This window comes from Phalacrocorax aristotelis, chromosome 2, assembly GCF_949628215.1.
Source record: "Phalacrocorax aristotelis chromosome 2, bGulAri2.1, whole genome shotgun sequence".
Lineage (NCBI taxonomy): Eukaryota > Metazoa > Chordata > Aves > Suliformes > Phalacrocoracidae > Phalacrocorax > Phalacrocorax aristotelis.
Genome location: NC_134277.1, coordinates 61,723,418 through 61,745,094, shown reverse-complemented (window position 1 = coordinate 61,745,094; position 21,677 = coordinate 61,723,418). Strand labels below are relative to the sequence as shown.

The 21,677-nt window shown below is 42.6% G+C and overlaps 1 protein-coding gene across 1 annotated transcript; it reads left to right on the top strand.

The window, feature by feature from the left end:
- The first annotated feature begins 4,608 nt into the window (after positions 1 to 4,608).
- Positions 4,609 to 20,124, top strand: IGFBP3 (insulin like growth factor binding protein 3). Its single transcript, XM_075083784.1, has 4 exons — positions 4,609 to 5,347; positions 9,078 to 9,307; positions 12,657 to 12,776; positions 19,031 to 20,124. Exons 1-4 carry the CDS (start codon positions 4,963 to 4,965, stop codon positions 19,154 to 19,156), a joined length of 861 nt encoding a protein of 286 aa, XP_074939885.1. The 5' UTR covers positions 4,609 to 4,962; the 3' UTR covers positions 19,157 to 20,124.
- The last annotated feature ends 1,553 nt before the right edge of the window (positions 20,125 to 21,677 follow it).

Below are 21,677 nucleotides of genomic sequence, written 5' to 3'. Positions count from 1 at the left end.
TATGAAGACGTCCTGAGAGCTAGATTTTTTTCTTCATTTCCTCCTCCCTCTAATCTCCCTGTTCTCTTTAAATTCCATACGATTTTTATTCCTATGACACAATATATAATGTCTAACTAGTACATAAAAGAAATTAAAACCTCTCTAGATAAGAGCTTTGTAATAGGAAACCTATCAGCTCTCTTCCCTTTTTCTATTATGGTTAACAAGAAGTCTCAATTAGTAAAAAGAAGTGTTTGGTAATTGTTTACGTAATACCACCAATATATGTCCTTTCATTATGTATGCCTCTGGTAGCACAGAAAGGGACAAACCCTGAAAAGTCTTTGCTAATGTGTAACATTTCTCAATTCAGTTGACTTCCCAACAAAGGATTTGTTATTTCTCCCTTGGTTTCCCAATTTAATCTGCTTCCAGATTCAGCTCTCATTTGTTCAGTCACACTGAGTTCAGATTGTCATCTTCAGACAAGCAGCACAGGGTGGCATTTGTAAGGAATCCAGTACAGTTTTCTACTTTGTAAGCTTGCACACTTGGCTTAAGGAGGGAAGCTGGAAAATACCTAAGATATTCATGCCTAGCCCCAAACCAGGAGCATGTCTGCAGGAAATTTTCATTAAACTACATTTTTACAGCCGGGTGACAAACAATGCTGAGGTCTTAATCCTTGCCTTTGTGAAAACAGTGATCTGGAAAAGTAGCGTTTAAATTAAATTATGCATTATATCAGCTGACTTCATTGTAAATCTGAGTATTCTTCCTCTGAAAAACAAGAACGTATTGAGGAAATCCTACTGTCTGCTGACTTCCTAAGTTTATTGCACATAAAATTCCAAAGTATGCAAAAAGTAGAACAGAGACACAAATTAAGGGATGCTTTCAAATGTGCATTTAGCCCTCAACCCAAGATGAGCTATATATCTCTAGATTTTTGTGACGGTTTTCTTTTGGTCTGAAAAAGAGTTGCAAAATTCCACAAGTCTTGAAGTGGCATTATATAGGGAAGCTAACATTCTTGAGAGTTAAATTGTGGGTAGTGTAACCACATGCAGTACAATGGGCCTACACTAAAACTCTCGAGTGCTCCAAAGTGTAATGTGACCATGCAGAGGAAAGTAGAGCTACTTCATCCACAACTCTAGTTCCTGTGTCTTGTTTCTGTAGCAAACACAGCCACCAATAAACAAGTACACAAAGGGTATGAGTTCAGCTAATGAACCAGAGAAGAGAGAGAGAAGTGAGTATGAAGGAGGAGGGAGGATAAAGCGGAAGGGGAAATAAAGTACATCCTTTTTGTGCATCCATAAATTACACTTTCACTCTCTAGAGCAATGGGAGGAGGACGTGAGATTCTCTGAAGCACAGTGCCTTTCAGTTATTCCTCTCCTGCTCTCCATCATATAGAACTGACTGTAGAGGTTCAGTATAACCCTACATGACTTTTGTCTCTCCCTCTTCTCCCAGAAAACCTGGATAAACAGGAAAAAGTTCACAAAGCCTCTAGAACAAACAGTAAATGTTAATGTGGAAGTTTAGAATTGGTACAGTTTTATAAATATTGTTGCTTTGCATATTTAGCCCTTGGCCTTGCCCACACAGGTTATGTGGACACCATCTTGTTCCATCGATATTACTAAGGCTTGGTCTGTAAGTGTAATTTAGCTGTTAGCTATAGGTGTGTGTTGGGGTTTTTCATTCTTTTCTTTATATATCTGGCTTTCCAGATACATTGGTATCTGTCTTCTGATTGCCAAGTAGGGCTTTGAACCAAAATACCATTATAATGCAGTGCCCATTGGTTAAGACAGTGAAAACAGCTAATTGTTTAGCAAAAGCTGTTAGACTGACCTGATCTTTGAAACATCACCGGCTTTCTACTTACTTACTGCAAAGGTGATTCATCCACATATTTGGCAGCATTAATTTTCCATTTGGAGTGCTTTTTGTTCAAAGTACCTTGGTGTTGCATTAACCTTTGTTTATGATATTTAAATATATATACTAAGTTCACCAACTGGGTATTTAAAAAGAAAAAAAGTGGACCACTTTTATTTGGTGAAATTGCAAATACCTTCTTGTATTAACAGGACTTCAAAATGGTGCACCACAACGTTTGTGGAATGTTATAAAAGAAAGAAGAGAAAGAAAAAAAAAGTCTTTCTGATGGTGAGAATCAAATTTCAGCTTGATAAAAATGTTCATGCCGCAGTTTGAAATACAAATTACACTGGTGTTAGTGTGTAAGAGGTGTACAACTGTGCTGAAGGAAAAGGGTTGCTCTCTTTCATTCCGTCCGTCCCCTAATTCCCTTCGCCCCATTTTACTTATCTTTACTCAGCACTTCCCCTGCATTTTTGTTTCAGTTTTGAAAGCCGCATGCCATAAAGGCTTGCCCCAACTGAAAGATGCCTGTATACATACAGTATACAGTGCTACCCTACTGTGTTACTGCTAGAGCAGAAAGAAGGCCTCCTCTTTCTGCTGGACCCAATCTGAGTTCTCCTGATACACGCTGCCAGAAAATTCCAAAGATTTTCAGACTTCATCATCTATAAACAGTTATTAAAAGCAAAGTAAAAAGGTAACAGCAAGCTCTCCTGCAACAGTCTCAAAAAAAAAAAAAAAGCAAACGCCAAAAACCCAACAAACCCAACCCAACCCTGAAAGCAAACATGCAGTACATTGTGCTTGATCAATTCCCTCTTTGTAGATGGGCTCGCACAGATTGAGTGATTCTCTTAATCCAATCCTGGACAACCTGCGACCTCTTTTGGTCAATTAACAAAGTGAGCAAGAGGACAAAAGGAGCCTGAAAAGCCTTGGTACAGTCACCCATCCGGGCATTAAGCAAGGCTGATCTCTCTTCCAACACATCTTTAATTTAATTTCACGAGGAAAAGTCTCTATCTACTCTTACACCATATTCTTCACACATAAAATCAGATATTTTTTATCCTGCTGTGTACTGTGCACCTTTCAAGATGGTATCTAAAAGGTATCATTACAGAATAAAGAACAGAGAAAACAAACTGAATATTTGATTCTAATTATCTAAAAAGATCTGCTTTATAAAAAGTGCAGATTTTGAAATTTGCAGCATCATGGCCAGTACCTCGAGCAATAACATATATACTCCATTCTTCCACTTGAATGTAGACATGAACAGCTGATGAATTACTGGAAGGTGAGCTTCAGTGTTAATGACGAAGGAGTTGAAAACAGAGCAGTAGTCTGGCTCTTATCATTCCCACAGTGGAATGTATTTGTATAAGCCAGTATCTGCGAGCATTATTGGTTTTATTTTGCATAAGGAGCAGGCTCCTATGGCTGAAACACCAAATATAAGTCTATGTATACACCTCACCACCCCCTTCCGCATCAGCTCTCAGGAGAGCTTCAGTAAGGATAGTCACAAATTTTGGCATTGCCAATTCAGATTTTCCCCATCAGCGTTAGCCCAAGTTAACAGGGGGGGCAAAATAAACCCTGTGGCAGAATTTGCAGTGTAAAATCGATGTAGGGTTTGGCTCTTGGGTTTTTTTTTTGGTTGGGTTGGGGTTTTTTTCCCCCTAGATTTGTGAGGATGTTGCAATGGAAACCGTTTTCTTATGGACAGAGGGAAAAGTTTTAAGAGTTCAGAAAACACTTTAAAAAGATAGTTCGGGGAGGCACATCCACGCGGCTGGGGCAGAACATGGACTGAGTCCTGTGGAAGAGAGCAACATCTGTGCAAAGAGTGTGTGCGTGTCTGCGTGTGCATGTCTGCGTGTGCGTGCCTATACATTTTCCTCCATCTTCCTAGGAAACGCAGCTGTCATGTGAGCTGTAAGCTCGTCCTAAGGCATGCCCTGAACCCGCGTGTGTGCGTGTGTGAGCAAAGGCACGCCTCCTCGATGGCCGGGGCTCTCAGTCAGCCCCAAAGCAGAGACGGTTGTAGACAGGAGTCCAAAAAAGGGCACTCTGCGCGAGCTTTGCTCATGTCTCATCTTCCGGTGCCAAGGAAACACAGACGGGGACACGCGCGCACACACAGCGCGCTTTTTCTTGAAACAAAAGACACACGACGTGCCCCTCTCCCCAGAGCCGTACGCCTTACAGCTGATTGCTAAGAAGTGCCCATAAACCCCCGGCACCGCCGCGCCCCCCGCCCAGCCCTGCGCCGCCCTCCCAGCCCTCTGTAACCGAAACCTGGATTTGGCGAGGGCCGGCGCTCCCCGCCGCCCTGCGCCGCTCGTTATTCATGGCGCGGGGCGGGCCGGCGGCCGCGGCGCTATATAGGGCGCGCCGGGCGGCGCACGGGGACAGATGGGCGCGGAGTGGTGGGCAGCGGAGGTTGGTGGCAGGCGGTAAAGAGAATAAAAAGAAGGGAACCTTGCTTTCTTAATTTATTTTTTTCCCCTCTCTATTTTCCCCCACCCACCTCCGCTCTTTCTCCATCTTTGTGAAGCGGTTTTTGGACCAAGTTTTCTTCAGACCGTCTGGGCTTGACTTTTTAATTTTTTTGTTGTTTTTGTTTTTTTTACAAGGCGTTTTGTTTTATAATTTTTTTTCCTGAGTGTTGTGTGTGGCCAAAAAAAAAAGAGTTCGTGTCAAGCCAAGTGATTCAGGCGCTCTGCAGGGAGGAGGGGGGGAAGAAGGAAAAAGTTGCCTTTGTTGCTAGCGAGCTCTTACTACCTTTATGTAAGTGAGGGCAGGCGGCTGAAGAGAGGGTCGGCGTGCGTGTCCGGCAGCGCAGCTCGCCTGCCTCCCCGCGCCGGCTGGGCTGCGGGTGGCCGCCGGCTCCGCTCCTGCAGCCCCCTCGGAGGCGGCGCGGGTTCTGCCTGCTGCTCCGCTCCCATCCGCCCGCGGCGGCTGCGCTCCCGCGGGCCGGCGGCGCCGCGCCCGCGGAGGGCTCTGCCCGTGCCGCTCCCCGGCCCGGGGTGCGCGGGGGCGCCTCCCGGCGGCCCCCCTCCGCCGGTTGCCATGGTGCCGCGCCCCGGCGTGCTGTGGGCAGTGGCGGCGGCGGCGCTGGCGCTGCTGGTCCGGCGGGCGGCGGCGGCGCTGGCGGGGCCGGTGGTCCGCTGCGAGCCCTGCGACGCGCGGGCGCTGCAGCAGTGCAAGCCCCTGCAGCCCGACTGCGCTGAGCGGGTGCGGGAGCCGGGCTGCGGCTGCTGCCTCACCTGCGCCCTGCGCCTGGGGCAGCCCTGCGGCATCTACACCGAGCGCTGCGGCGCCGGCCTCAGCTGCCAGCCGCTCCGGGAGGAGGCGCGGCCGCTGCAGGCGCTGCTGGAGGGCCGCGGGCTCTGCACCAACGCCACGGCGGGCGGCAAGCTGCGGACCTTCCTCTTGCTGGGACCGCACGCTGCAGGTAAGGGGGCTGCGCCTGGGGGCGAGGGGCGACGAAGCGTAAAGAGATCGCATGCATGCGCGCCTTTTCTCTTGTTCGCTGTTTACTTGCTTTTTCTTTTCTATTTTTTTTTTTTAAGTTAAAAGTTGCACGCAGCAGGAGCGGGGGAGGCGCGGGCAGGCTTGCTACGGACTCGGCTTCTCCAGAATGGCCCCTCGCTCGCAGCCCGGCGCTGCCGGCCCGCGGGGGTCTTTTCGGGCGGCCACGTAGCTGAGGATCCTTCAGGAGGGGTGCTTTTGCCGAAGGAATGGCAGATTTACATCTTCTACCTTATTTATGTATATTTCCCTTTCCTTCAACACGTATGCTAACAAGTAGCTCCTCGCAAACAAGGCAGAGTTGCTCTTTTTTAAAAAAACTTGGGCGGGGAGGGTTTGCATGTTGCTTCTGCGGGTGCGTGGGATGCCAGGCTGCACAGCCTGGATGGAGAGAGGGTGAAATCCTCGCGATTTGTCCCCAGTGTTCCTGGAAAGACGGTGTGAGAAAACTGGAGAGTGTGGACTAACTCCTGTGCTGCAGCGTGGCTAAGTCAAGGGAATGCTGAGCACCGCGGGGGGGGGGGGGGGGGGGGAAGGAGTTAAATATTCCCCTGGCCCAGGAAGGTGGTTATTCAGAACAAAGCGTTTGCACAGCAGTGTTTAAGAGGACGTTGGTCTTTTGCCTGCACTGCAAATAAATCTTTGGTCAAACGAAGCTTTCCCATACCTCTTACATGTCTTGTAAATGAGACGTTCACAGAGCGGGTTTTGTTTTGTTTGAAGAGGAAAGAACGGTTGGAAAAAGTTCTGTTAGCACACACATTTGGAAACTTAAGACAGGGAAACTTGGGATTCAGATCAAAAAAGCACAGTCCCTCTGTGCAAACATTTCATTAAACTATTTGCTAACCAACAGCAAGTATGTTAACATTTATTTAACAGAAGAGTGTGTCAAAAGGCTTTCCACTGTTTGCATTTTTAAAAAGCCTGGATTTTTTCTACTAGGTTGCAGGGACTCTTTGGCTGGCCTCTCCTTAGCTGAGGAAGTGGCACCAGTGATCCAGTTAACTGGCTGCTATGAGAGTAGGAGATGCCTTATTATAATTATTTATGTGCTGTTCCCAAGCTGTGACAATTTGAATGAGGGCGAGTTCAGAGATACTCACTAAAATTTTAAATCTCATTGGAACATGGAGCAGCTTCCTTCATCACGTGAACTTGGCTCTGCATATTCATCCCTCACGTGAATTGGAAACGAGGGGCGTCTCCTCTGCACTTGAGAGCTAGTGCTGTTTAATGGAGGGGCAGTGCTTTTAGCAGTGACTGTTAGAGAAGAAAGGGGAAGACAGAGCTGGACTTTGATGAAAAACTTTCTATTCTTAGCTTAAATAGTAAATGCCAAGTTCCTGTTTCTGCATTCTTGGCTGAGGAAGAACTCCGATTTTGAAATCGGCAGGAGCTGTGGTTCCGTAAAAAGTGCGAAGTAGGACCCTTACAGTTCACATTCAATGAGTGAAGGTTGTAAACCTGGGGTGCAAGAAGGAAGAAGTACGCTGAACCTGTGTGACATATAGTGCCTGCCTCCTCATGGGGACCACTCCACTTTGAGCACTAAATCCAATGCTCCCTGGTACACATTCTCATCAAGCAGCATCATATCATCTCCCCTACACACAGCTAGGTCCTGCATCACATGCTACACTTTTGGTCGTTCCTAGTTTACAGAAATTGCTAAAAATCGGTATGGGGTGATGTATATTACAGTAGCTTCTTAACAGCAACTGTAGTAGACCAGTGACTTACTTTCCAGTTCAATTTTGGGGGGCCCTAAAGTGTTAAGTAGTAGCGTGCATGCGCAACCCTTCTAATCTCTCTTTTGAAAGAGAGCAAGTAACTTGTGAAACTGAGTTAAGCAAATATGCTTCACAGTTTAAAATGTGGCATTACAACCATTGTGGATTGAAGTGTAATAAGTGCTATCGAAATGTGGTGGTCTATCTGAACTGAAATGACCAGCCTGGTAATTATTTAATGCACGTTAAGAAGATTTTCTACATATTTTTGGTAGAGGAGGCAAACTAATGAACTGGACTGATTTCAGAAAACCTAGTAGGTATAGTACTTATATTTAGGAGATTCAGGTTTATAACATTTTATTGTGTCATTTCTTGCAAACTTCATTGAGAATGTGGAAAAAAAATACCACTGTTTAAAAACAGGACATTAAACTGCCAAAAATATGTTCAAATACCACTGAGAGTCTGAGTTAAACCCACAAAAGCCAGGAAATTTAGACTTAAAACTTAAACTTCCTTAATCCATTTGCACTGGCAGTTGGATTTTCCTGGTCAATTATGTCCATTGCCAGCAGTGGCTACAGTAAAACCACCAGTACCAAGGTGTTAACTCGGATTCCTCCTCCTCCTCGTGTTCCTCCCCTGTTCCTGTGTATTGGTAGTGCCACTATACTGCCTGTGTTGAAATATTTAGTCCATGAGCTATGTGGACATGGGCTTTCAGGTTTAGCAACTGAATTTCTTCCCTTTTGTGGTTTTTCAGTGAGCCATCAAGTACTATTTTAATACAGATGTTCCAGGATGTTCCTTGCACATCAGTTATCATTGTGCACTCCCAGTATAATGTCCTTATCAACAAAAGTGGCCAGCAGCCCAGGCCGCAGCTGCTGGGATGTAGCTACTTAGCTGATAGGAATATCCAAACTTTAAAAATTCCCTGGAGGAAATGCAGCCAGTTACACTGCAGGAGTCTCCTAAGTGGGAGAAATGCAGTGTAGACAAATACCTCAGAAGGTACAGGAACACTGGGCTTATGCAGTGTTTTGGAAAAATGTGCTTCTCCTGTATTTCTGGGGATGGTAGTTTAAAGAGAAAATATTTTTTGAAGCTTGTAGTGAAAGCAGATATTTGTCCTTCGACGCCATTACAGAATGAATAGCGTTTTCTGTCTATTGCCATTAAAATGTATTTTTTACACCTAGAAATGTTTCTGATTTTAATAGCAGAATGAAAACGTGCTAGTTTTTTTTCCTTTCCTGATCTGTATGTTGCATAAAATTAAGAAAGAAAAACTTGTAAAAATAGCTAACTAGAACATGAAACTCAACGGGGAGAATTTATTGTATTAGCGCCTCTTTTTTAAAAAAAAAAAAAAAAAAATTACCTTCCTGGGGAAGATAAAGAGGCGCACTGCAGCCCGTAAGTCACCCAAGCCAGCCGCGTTTAGCTGAAGTTGATTAGATCAGCTGCAGGTCAGCGGTGGCGGAGGGGGAGGCGGCGCGGCCCCGGCGGCGGGGGGCTGCTGCGCGCTCCCGCTCCAGCGGCGGCCGCTCCTTGGCGGCGCAGACCTGCCCCCTCCTGCCAGCGGGCGACCCTGCAGCAGACACCGGGAGAGCGGGAAACCGGGCCAGTGGTGGCTTGATGCGAAGGGGAGGTAGCTAGTTCTCAGGTGTTGGGTGGGTGGTACAGTGGGGTACCTTGTGAGGCTGCCAGGAGCAAGGGGATGCTTCAGTTACAAAAGTCATCGCTTGGCAACAAAGGTGCTGATGCATGCAGATTGCTAAACTGTTCATCTTTTTATACATCGCTATTTTGTAAAGGAAAGTTAAGCACGTAGGCTTATCTAGTGGCTTGTTGCTCTTCTAGATGCAGCTGGCAGTTGTTTAACATTGTTTCTCACTGCATTTGTTCTTAAAGGAAATTCCAGTGATTCAGAAGAAGACGACCAGAGTACCAGCAGCGTTGAAAATCAGGCCATCCCGAACCCTCACAGGGTGCCAGATTCCAAATCACATCCACCCCACATCAAAATAGATATCATCAGGAAAGTGCAAGCTAAAAACACACAGCGCTATAAAGTGGAATATGATTCACAAAGTACAGATACACTGAATTTCTCTTCTGAATCCAAACAAGAGACTGAATACGTAAGTACTTTCATAAATTGAAAGGTATTTCCCAGCATGTGAGTGTGCACAAGCATGTGTATGTATATGCATGTTGTGCGTACAAGAGAAATAAATAACTAAATGGTGGTAATTGCTGTAGCCATTTAGGGCATTCTGGCTGTTTGTCTGGTAAAACTATTGGATCTGCAAATGCAGATGATCAGCAAACCGAGTAGAACACGTTCAGAAAATGCGGAGGCCTAACACAATGATGTTTACATTGATACAAGTATGATTTTCACTAAGTAATTTATTCGAGATCGGAAGTTCTTTTCCCCCCTTGTAATTATCACACGTTTTTGTGAGTGGACTTGAGACAGGTTTAATAGTGTGTCGTGGTTCAGCCTCAGTTGGCAACTAAACACCATGCAGCCACTCGCTCGCTCCCCCCACCCCTGTGGGATGGGGAAGATAATTCAGAAGAGCAAAAGAACTTGTGGGTTGAGATAAGCACAGTTTAATAATTACAATAAAATAACAATTATAATAATGTTTAAGATAATGACAATAATGATAATATAATAAAATGGGAAAAAAAATCCCAAAACAGAAACACAAACAATACAGCCGCTCACCACCTGCTGACTGATGCTGCCTGTCCCCGAGCTGCGATTGCTGGCTCCCTCCCCTGGCCAGGTCCTCCCAGTTAACACACTGGGCATGACGTTACATGATATGGAATATCCCTTTGGTCAGTTTGAATCCGCTCTCTTAGCTGTGCCCCCTCCGCTCCCGGCTTCTTGTGCACCCGGCAGAGCATGGGAAGCTGGAAGAGTCCTTGGCTAGTACAAGCACTGCCCAGCAACAGCCAAAACATCTGTGTGTTATCTCAACGTTGTTTTCCTGCTAAGTTCAAAGCACAGCACTATACCAGCTAGAGTTAAGAAAATTAACTATCCCAGCTAGAACCATGACATAGTGTCGTCATTAAATTTGGCTGCAAACAGCATTATTGGGTCATAATAATGGAAAAAAAGATGTTTCACATTCAGTGTAGCAGCACTGTGTTCACACCCCACTGTGCAAATCAAGGTAGACAAACTTAGGCTGGGTTGACGATTAGGATCTTGACTGATCAGTCATTGTTTGTATGACATGCTGAACGCTGCCTCTACTTGCAGTCATCATTTGGTGCTACTGCCTAAAGGCAAAGGCTCACGGGCACGTGAGTTACCATTGCTTCCTACTGACTCTGCCCAGTGGATTTGCAGGGCAGCCAGAGTGCAGTGATTCTGAGGGGGGAGCAATTCCTCTTGCTGGACATCCTGGCTGATAACCCGGTGGTTATCCTTGTGCCTGTGCTAGATGGCCTAAAAAACATGTCTGGATATACTTCGGTGTTTCATCAAAACAGTTTTGGTGAAACTAGACGTGGCTTCCCATCTGCAAAAGGTTTTGAAACCTGTATGAGGTGGAAAGCTGTGTCTGAAGAGAGTGTGGCCTCCAAGTTAACACAGCAAGGGTGGTGAGGCTGCATGTTTAGTTTGTCACTGATGTCCAGTCATCTAGTAGAAACACTTCAGTATCTGCCTTCTAGCACGTCCTGCTCCCAAAAACATGAAGTAAACTGCCTTCTTCATGCAAAACTCCTTTTCAGAGAAAAATGAACTTTGGTAGCTCTGAGGAAATAGGGTCCTGGTCTTAATTAGGATGAATGTTTCACTTACATGGTAGTTGGGCCCCATGAGCAAAGGCATACTGACTTGCTGAGCCTGCTGGTGTCTGTAAGAACCAAAAATAAGTCCATCCAGGACAGGTGCCTTTATCAGCAAATGCCCTTCTAGCTTTGCCTGCATGTTAGCTCTTGATATTGATCTCTCTGACTTTGGAAGCCTGCTTCAAACTAATAATTAAAAAAAAAGCTCTTGATCTTTTTGTAGCCCTAATTCAGGACCAAATCTTCGAATGTGTGTGATTTACAGTCAACATGTCTGAGCAGTTTCCATTTTTTTTAAGGAACTGCCAATAGAAGCAGCAATTTAAAGTGCATGTTTAGAGCTTGTGAGCTTGATACTGAAAGAAAGCATATGAAAGCAGCAAGGAAGGCCTTTGCTAACCCCCAAAAACAATCAATTTTAAACTCCATTAGAACTGTGGAGTCTGTATGCTTTCAGATACTCACATGAAAGGCACTTTCCATGAGCAAAATATTAATATTACCACTTGAAAGTAGAAATGTCATTACTTCATTAATTAAAAATGGCACCAAATGAGTCTTTGTGTTGATACAGCAACTTAAACATTTTAAACTCGTGCAACCAGAGAAGGGAATTTTTTCAGGTTTCTGCCGAAGTGGGCTGGTGGACTGAGTCAGTAATGTGCCCAGACAGGAATGTAGCTAGGCACAGAGTTTGTAGGCTTGCGACTCTTGAATCCCAATCCCACTGCTGACACTGGCTGCTTTCTTGGCTGCTGGCAAAACATGGACTCCTTTGCTCCTGGTTTTCTGACTGCAAAGTGGGGCTCGTAATGCTTTATTCCCTACCTTAAAGGCTGCAGTGAGAAATAATTAGTTGGCATTTGAGACATGCTTTTAAAAGTGCTTCTGGAAGTTCCTTTTGGCTCATTGTCCTAGACCTAATCCTCACTACATTATTGTAAGCCTTTTGCAGATGGAGAAAGTGAGGCAAAAAGTACATACTTATCTAATGAGAATGCTGTATGCAACCATTCCATTGCATGGCTGCATCAATTTGGTCCAGTTGAAACTGAGAATTGTTGTCCAAAGTTGCAGTATTTTTATATATACATATAGATTATGCCAAACTACTTGTTTTCAATTAATTCCATTTCATTGAAACTTTCAAATCCAGCAGAATCACAAAAATAAAATGGCACTAGGGAAAGATCTACCAAGTTGTCTATTTCTAGTTGCCTACCTTCTTCTTTTCCCACTTGGTGCAAGGCCAGCTTTTCCAAACTGAAGTTATGTTATATATGAGTGATTAACATACTGGTTAAGCCTTCCTGTATGTATATGTGAATTTTGGGGTTGTCCTATGCAAGGACAGGAGTTGGACTTAATGATCCTTGTGGGTCCCTTCCAACTCAGGAGATTCTGTGATTCTATGTGGCTGTTATTTCAACTGGAAATGACAGTCTGTGTCTCAGCATAGCATACGGACTTCGGTGTTTAGAAATCGGTTTAAGCTGAAATAATTTTGTCTGTGAATGGTCTGCCTTTTGACATATCCAGCCATCCCTTTGTTCTAATGGATTTGTTTGTGTTTGTGCTTCTTGCCCTTTAAAGATTTATTAACTCTTGTGTGAAAGACAGCATTTGGGAATGAAGTTTCATCTGTGTTTTCTAAAACATGCTTGTTAACAGGGTCCCTGTCGTAGAGAAATGGAAGACACTTTAAACCACCTAAAGATCCTGAATGTCTTGAGTCCCAGGGGTTTTCATATTCCAAATTGTGACAAGAAAGGGTTCTACAAGAAAAAGCAAGTAAGTACAGAGTCTTGATCACTTCAGTGAATGCACTACACCTTTTCTGCATCTTTGCTGAAGGATCTTGCCAGCAAGGTGCGTTATGTATCATTTTACAGAAGAACTAGTTAATTTCCAGTTTTAGGAGCTGATCTGATAGTGCTGAACCTTGTCAAGTGGGGACAGTGTTTTTATTTTCAGTTGGTCATGACAACAGGTTTAGCTGAGAAACTTCATACCTAATCACACATGAGTTGGCTAGTGTCCTAGATACTTATGCCCTTTGGTTTAAAAAAAGCAGTGCCTCTGTAATAACCCAAAGAGCTAAATGTTGCAGTCACCATATGACTGTAATAGATCAATGCTCTGAATTGTAAATAGCTGCTTGAGACTTCCTAGAAGAGCTGCACTGGATCATGTTGCATAAAGCAAGTTGAGAAAGGCATATATCTGTCCTTTATGTGCTACACAGATCGCTTCCAAAATCCAGGTCATGTTATCATGAAAGTGATACATCTGGTAGTTACTCTGCAGCAAGGATGGCTTCTCAGCCCTCTTTGGCTCTGGGGTTGTGGCCTTTCTTGACAAATGTAGCCCTAAACTGCAGGTATTTATGCTTTAGTTGTGTTAGGCTGAGCTACAGCAGCATTCTCCATTCAGTGCTGCCCTTGAAGCTCATTCAGAAACTTGGGGAAGTGCAAGACATGCCAGGTTCTTTGCTTAGTGTGCACATCCTATCTAATTTTAGTCTTTAGTTAGTGGCCTGCCTCTAAATGTGTTTCTTGGTATAGTTCCAAAATTTCCTGAATTCAAAAGTTTCTTTAAGATTTTCCTCAAGGAAAGCCCTCTGTAAGAACAGATTTTGTTTGTGGATCATGTTGTCTCTCCCATTTGGGTTTACACAAGTCAACCTCTCTATCTCCAGTAACCAAAGGAGCCACTGACTGTGTTACTAGCTAATGCAGTTCATTGGTTGGAAGTGAGAGGCCAATCTCTGACCAGGCAACCTTATCTTAGGAGTGGTATCTCTCCATTTTTTGGCTTCCAGCTTTCTTAGAAACAGGCTTTCCCTTTCAGGTATTCCCTGGAGCTCTGCATTAAGCTGGCAGTGTCAGGTGGCATGTTTGCAATAGGGGTGATGTTTCCAGCCTTCCCTTCTGCCATCAGCCCAGCATTGACTGCATTGTTTGACCTTTGGTGCATGCTACTGATCTTTTCTATGCTCCACAGCTTTTCCTGAGCAGGTGGTGGCAACTCCCAAGCACGGACAGAGCTTCTTTTTGTTTGGAGTTTTGAGAAGCCTGTGTCATTCATGTCCTGCTGCATGTGAACTAGCAGAGAGCAATGCTCACATCTTGGTCTGTGTTCATTTGGAAAATATATCAGACTGCTATGTAGAGTGAGGGTAGGACTGTGTTTTGTGCCTGTGCCATAAAAGCATTTGCTTAGCTACTCTAGAACAGGTCTGTGTTCAAGGCACACAGGTGTACTGTAGCTGTTTTCCTTCTCTAACTATTACAGAAGACCGTGGACTGGTATTTACTTTGTTCAGTATATCTTCCTTTCATCTCTCTTCAGACTCTGAGGTTTTTGCTTCATCAGCAAAAAGGTGGTGGTTTGCATGCAGTCTCTGGCATGTGTATGTAGTAAATCAGATCCACAGTAAGCATGTATTAAAGTGCCTTACTTTAAAGGATGCCTGTACTTTAAAGTGCAGTCACAGTTCTGCCACTGAGGCAGAAAAAAAGGAAATACAGAGGAAAAGAATAGGAAAGACATAATACACTTACCTAGTCTTTGTTCTTAGAAGTTGATTTATGAGAGTAAGCTGTTGGTATGGACAAAAGACACACTTTTGTCCTCTCTGTAGTGTCCGTGCTGCCTGGAGACTTTCAAACTGCTTTAGGAGAGGTTCCTGCGCTATGTGCAACAGCCTATCTGGTCAGCAGACATAGAGGATGAAGGGACACTTACATACCTGGCCTTGTCAAACGCCATGCCAATTTACACAGGTTCAGTAGTTTCAGTGGTAATTTGAGGCAACTGGGGTTATTGTAGGAGATGCCCACAAATGGATCCCATGTGAGGAAATACTTCACATGAAATGCATATAGAGTGCTTCTCCTATAAATGAACCTCAATCAACCTTAGGAACAGGCCTTCACAGGTACGGCTTACAGAGGCAGGCTGCTTCTCATATGAACAAAATACAAATCAAAGATAATGTATTTGAGTTGCCCTTTTAGAATTAACTACTAGAAAAAAGCATCAGTTTGAGAAGTGAATGAGCCTTGTCCAGACTGAATTCACTGTCCGCAAGGCAATGCAATAATTGTGTTTTCTTTATCGAGCATTAACATCTAGGTCTGACATTTTAGGCACCGTGAGCAGATGTCTAATCTCATTAAAAGAATGCTATGCTATTTTATTAATTTCCTCGATTGCTATTATTAGCAGCATTCAATCTGTAATTCAGTTATATTCTGTTGTGACAACAAAATTCAGAAATAGACAGTAAATCCATCCAAAAATGAATGTGAGCTAGGCATTTTTGACTCCAGAAACAGCTGCAAAAACCACTGCCTAGGATGATAATGTAGCTAGGTGTGTGATGGTAGGAATCCGATAAATTATGATCATCCTGGAAACCAGTAAAACTCATTCAGGAGGCATCTCCCATGTTAGTATATTTTGCCTTCCTGGTCACCTGCTCTTCCAGTCAAGTTGAAATTAGTTGTTTTTCAAGATGTGTTTGGGTATCTAGAAATTGACTTTTCAGGAACAACCATAGGGAGTAATTTGCATATGTGAAACAATTTTAAGAACATAAATTTACCTGTCAGAGTAAAACATGAAAAATATTGCACACCTTGTGTTTTTATACAAACTTTTTAAAATCAGACATATCAAAATTTAGAATTCTTTGTCTCAATAAATCACACATATAAGATTGTACTGTTCGACTGTGGTATATGGGTATATTTACATGGAATAGGTTGATACAGGTACACTTCTGCCTCAAGCATGGAAAAAAAGGTTTTTATTAAATTAGAATTATTATATGGGGCAATTACTAGAATTGCCCCATAGTTGTATACTGGAGCCAGATCCTCACCTAAATGTTAGCTGGCATCATGCCATTGAAAACAGAGCTGGGCTTGGCAGGAGCCAAAACAGCCCAAGGTATATGTCAATGCTGTCTGCAGTCTGTTCTGGGACACCACAGTTAGAGGTCCATGGAGACCTCTGGGCTGACCAGGAATTCAATGGGATATACCATATGCTTTGCTGTGCCCCATAAATGCCTCTGTGGCACTTCTTTGTGGAAGGGAGAGGGGCAGGTGGCATGGAAGCTGGCAGCTGGTGTTTCTATCAGAAGTAATTACTGGCTGCACCACTTGGGCAGTTTTTCAGCTTTTTGGACTTCTGAAGTCATACAGAAGAGCTGGGCAGAGCCTTGAAATGTATGTGGAGTACAAAATTCAGAAGAGCTGATTTTTTTTAATTTTTTTTTTTCATATGAACTCTCCACCACTTCTGTAGGTAATGCAGGCTAGCTGCTTCAAGATAAAAGCATCACTTTTGAATGAGAAGTGCTTTACCATTGACAGCATGGCTGGGCGGGTAGTACAAAATTGCAGATTGGAAAAGGTAAATTGTTTTCTCACAGAGTGTTACTTCAGCTGCAGAATGATCTAAAGGTTTTGTTTTCCAAAAGGGTTGTCTAGAAGAAATAAAAAAAATATTAGTGGTAGTGAAGGTGTTCCTGCAGACAGACTTCATGTTGTAGGTAATTCTGAAAATTGATTATGCAACTCTAAAAAGCAATCAAAACCTCCAACATGAGATAACTTTAATTGATCATTTGTTTTGAGAGTGATGCAAGCCTATGAATCAGCGAGAGTTGTGTAACATACTTCATATAGTACTTCTAAAAGGGGAGGCTGTGTTACTATTATTAGCAGAAATGTAGTTTCACTGCTGGAGCACCAGGCTGGCAGCCAGAAGCCCTGGGCTCTAATTCAGGCTCCATCTGTGCCTGCTGTCTCGGGAAAAACAACTCAAGAGCTGCTGCCTCAGTTTCCTTTTCTGTAAAATTTAAATGGCACAAAGGCTGTTGTTTATGAATTCCTCAGTTTTGAGCATTAAGAATTTAAGTCACTAAATGTTAAGACCGCTTAAGGTAGAGTCCAGTCCAGTTGCCACCAAAATTGAAAGAAAATTTCCCATTGACGTCAGTGGACTTTGAGCAGCCATTCATGGAAACTCTGGAGAATACACACAAGCCCTAGTTAGGCTTTCAAGACAACAAACATAAGTTTTAAAACTTATGTTTAAATATTTAGTACAGAAAACCAGCCAAACAGGTAACTAGAACTCATGTGCAGCTAACTACGTAGTTTAAAAAATTATTAATGTAGCTGTTCTCGCAGTAGGTTTGCGCTTCTTCAACCTCTCCTAAAACAAGCTGATACATACTCTAAGTTTGATCTTGTCATCCTGCTGCCATCCATTTGCATAGGGCTAATGCAGAAGGACTGCAAATTCAGAGAAGAGAAGGCATTGTAATATTTCTGCATTGGGCGTGTTACTCAAAAATATGTCACAAGGGTAGATTGATTTGCAGTTACAGTGATTCATATTGCTTCATTTAAAATAAAATAAGATGAAAACTTTTTCAGAAATTGTCTACTGTGTGATTTGCTCCCATCACTCTTTCACAAGTTCCTAGCGAAGGCTGTCTACCCTACTGCATGCTGCCACAAATTAGTTGGCTCTGGGGCCAATGTGCTGGTGCAGGCTATCCCAGGAGTAACCCATATTCACAGTTCTGTCCAAAATACCACCCTTTCACCTGAGGTCCTAAACAGGATGTGGAAAGGGTCAGGCACTTTGGGCAGCATGTGAAGCCCAACACTTGCTTGATGTTTTCTTGCATACCTGCACATGGAAAAGACACTTAGCTTTGTGAGCCACTGCCGTACCCACATGGGAGATGGGGACATGCCTATTAGACTCTGGAGAACAAGCAGTTGAGTAGTAGTGGCAAAATTTACCTAGCTTGCACCAGCCTGAACTCTGAAATACTTGAACTTCTGAGTGTGATCTCAGATGCAGCATTTGCTCTGCTTGCAAGGTAGCCTTTACAGTGTTGAGGGACATAAGTGGCTTCAGTCTAGCCTATCTTCATGTTGATGACGCAACAATGAAACCTCAGTCTTTGAAAAGCTAAGTATATTTGTGTCACTGCCCCCTTTACAAGTCTGTCCTGACTAAACAGCCACCTCTGTTAGCATTTGCAGCGAATGCTCTATCACCAAATCTCAAAACTTGAGCTGATATGGAGGCTATGTGTCGGCAATGAGGCTGACCATGGCAAACCTAGTAAGATAATCTGTGTCCTGGAGACACCTGTCTTTTGAGTGGGTGAAAACCTTGCAGGTTCACTCTGGCAGGGTTGCATCCTGAATGCATCTGCAGCATGTCATTTCCTTTAGTCTAGTTTTTACCATTCTTGGTTCCTTGGGGGCAGCATTACTTACTTAGTACATACTAGACTTTATAATGCATTTTTACTGCATTACTATTTCTAAAGAAGTTCAGTGTCATTGCCTGTCTAGTGGTAGTTTCAGGTTGGTTAGCTTTGCTGGCAAATTCCACCAGGTAACTTCTAGAGCTGACATAGGTTATAGATTAGTATATAAGCAATCTTATTTATAGGAAAATACACACGTAAAGTTCTAGTACACCTAGCAGTTGTTGAAGTGATAACTCCATTACAAAAGGATTATGTATCTGTTAATAAATGTGAACTACAGTATTGAAATTCCTCCAGCAAACAGATGCAAGCCAAGGGTGTTTATTGCTGCAATGTCTGTCTTTGCCAGACCTGTGCTTCAGCGCAGAACAAATCTGTTAACTTTCTTTTCCAAAGATGGGTCCAAGTCGTCAGCCCGTACTGTTATAAGTAGTCCTGGTACTCAAAGGGGGCAACTGTGCTGCCTAATATAATAGGGAGTAGTTCAAAAGGCTGTTTTCTGGTTATCAGAACAATTTTGTTTTGGAGTAATTAAACCCAAAGGTATTGACAGGCAGAGCAGGTAAGCTTTTATTGTAATATGTTGTAAAGGTAATAAATATTCTGTTTGATTCTATCGGATATGGCCAGGTTATGGAAGTGCAGCTATCAAATGAGCAAGAATCCCTGCTATATAACACTAAAAGCGGAGAAAACAAAAATAATGCTAACTGGGTCTTTTATTCTGTTTCAGTGTCGTCCATCCAAAGGCCGAAAGAGAGGTTACTGCTGGTGTGTGGATAAATACGGACAGCCGCTTCCTGGGTATGATGGGAAGGGAAAAGGAGATGTCCACTGCTATAACTTGGAGAGTAAATGAGGGCTGGGTGCCAGCTCTTCTGGCATCTGTGCATGGCTGCTGGACCTTGCAGAGACCTTGGAGGGGCTGGGCAAGCACTGTGGACTGCGTTGCACGTTGAGTAACGAGCTCTGTTGTCCGGTACCGATGGAGAGTCGCAGCCTCTGCGGATGCTGCTGCAGCTCACCCCGCCACTGACACGTATTGGGCTTCCCATAGGATGTGTAGGGAGCTCGGAATTCCCACGTAAACCTGCACTATTGATACCCAGAGAGAGAAAAAAACAAAAGGCACTTCAGAATGGATTCAGGGAATCTCCACTGACTTTTTAAAAAATGGCCTGTGACCAATTTGATCCCGAAAGATACTGGTGTTTTATTTTAAAGAATTTATAGATTGTAAGCTTGTAAAAGTGTTAAAGAAAAAACCAAACCAAAACAAAATACCACAAGGATTTAAAGGTTAAGCTTTTTTTTTTTACAGGTCTGACAGGAAACTTATCTTCACGGGTAAAAAGTTTTATAAAAGTCTCAAAGAACTTTTTAAAGAAACTTATTTCTAAAATAAAGACATGGCTATTTTTTCTGTAAAATATATTATGAATATTCTGTTAGTCTGTATTTAATATAATTGTTTTTTAATAAACTTTATTTAAATGTAACATGTGAATACCAAATACTACACAATAATTCTAGTGTATACTTCTGTATGCAAAGAGAAAGTAAGGGTATGGAATGTTTTACAAATATGTATAGATCCATATGCATACACACTGACTATTCTAGATAAGAGAAGTGAATTTGTGGAGTGAAGGAAGTGTTTCCAGAAGATATTGAGTTTTGTTATTCAAAGCAACTACAAATACCAAGATAATTTTTTTTTTGTATTTTTATTTTGTTGTTATTTCTAATGTACCCATCACTGAATTATGCCACTGGAAAGGATAACGGTTGCACTGAAGCTCTCAGTAAAGTTTCCTTCTGTCTGTCCTTCACTTCAGTTTGTGCAACATAGCTTACATTTCCTCCATTTCCTGCTCATGCTAATACAGATAATTGATGGACAAAAAATTGCCATTACAGTACCACCCTTTCTGTTTGCTTATTTATTTTGAAAAGCTGTATCTATTCTGTGTTGTCTTGGTACACTCTACCAAAGCACATATTCTGTACAAGGAACTCCTGTTTAAAACAATGCTGACAAGATGGGGGGATTGAGGACCCGGGTGTTGAGACCCCTGTGCTTCATTTATGCTATGAAAAATTGTTGCTTGCTTTGACTTTGGTAGAAATGATTTGCCTGTATGTAAGCATAGAATAAGAACCATGGGGTTTAAATATTTAAACCAACTGTCTGCCATGATGTTATATGTCCTTTTAATCAGAAGAGAAGTGATTTGGTTTTGTTCTGGTATGTGATGCTTTCACATAAGGAATACTTTGGCAACATTTTGAGGCTGATAATTTACTGAACTTCATGACAAATTTTGTATGACAATGAAATCAGGATAAGGAAAGGTGGCCTGTGAAATGTAACATCTCTCTGGAAAGTAATGCCATATTTTGTATATGTATTTATTTATATATTTTATATAAATATTTGATATATTTATATAAATATATAATATATTCTTATATGTGTCACTATAAATGTTTGATGTCACTGTAGAAAAAAGAAGCCATCAACACTGTAATTTCCTGTTGGGTTGGGAACTGTATGGAGACTGAGGGTAGAGGGTTTCAAGTCGATGGGGCCAGGGGTTGTGCTGACGGAGGGGAGACCACAGGGCTTAGGAGCGCATTCCTCTCCTGCACCATTAATTACAAACACCTTTGTTCCTGCCAACGTCTTGAAATTCTGACATGGAAAGGTTTGGATGTGCAGCTTGCCAGGATTGAGGCAGCCAGTCACCATAAATTAGATGTTTAAAGCCTTACCCTGAAATGTACTAACTGGACAGCCCTGTGTGCATTCTGCACATCTTCCTAATGTCTATATAATGAAAAGGATTCACATAATTGTTAAAATTGATATTTTTTAACCTTAGAGTAAGAAAAAAGTATACATAAAGTGACGCTTACTCCAGGCTAATACAGATTTCCTGACAGATGGTTACAGAAAGCTTTGTGAGGTGAAGATTATTGCAATATTTTTGCTGCTAATGCAAATGTAATGCCTGCAAAGATTTGTTGGCAAAAAAAATAAATTCTGGGCCTTTTTTCTTTTTTTAAAGTTGTAAACCAGTTCCTTTCAAATAATTTCACAGGGGGAAGGAAGTTATATATACACCAATATTTGGGCACTTAACCATAGATATGAAAATAAGGGTTGGATTAACGAGTTAGCATTTAAGTTTGGTTGTGGTTTTTTTTTTTCTAAATCACTATCTCATGAGCCTTCTGAAAAAGAAAAGCTGCTTCTCACCTAAGAAGGTGTATAGCTGCTTTTCAAGCCACATTTTGCCAGTATACAAGAAATGTTTTAACAGCCTATGGCAGTATTTCTGATTTGTGTATTTTTGTCAAGTCTTTAAGCTTTTTAT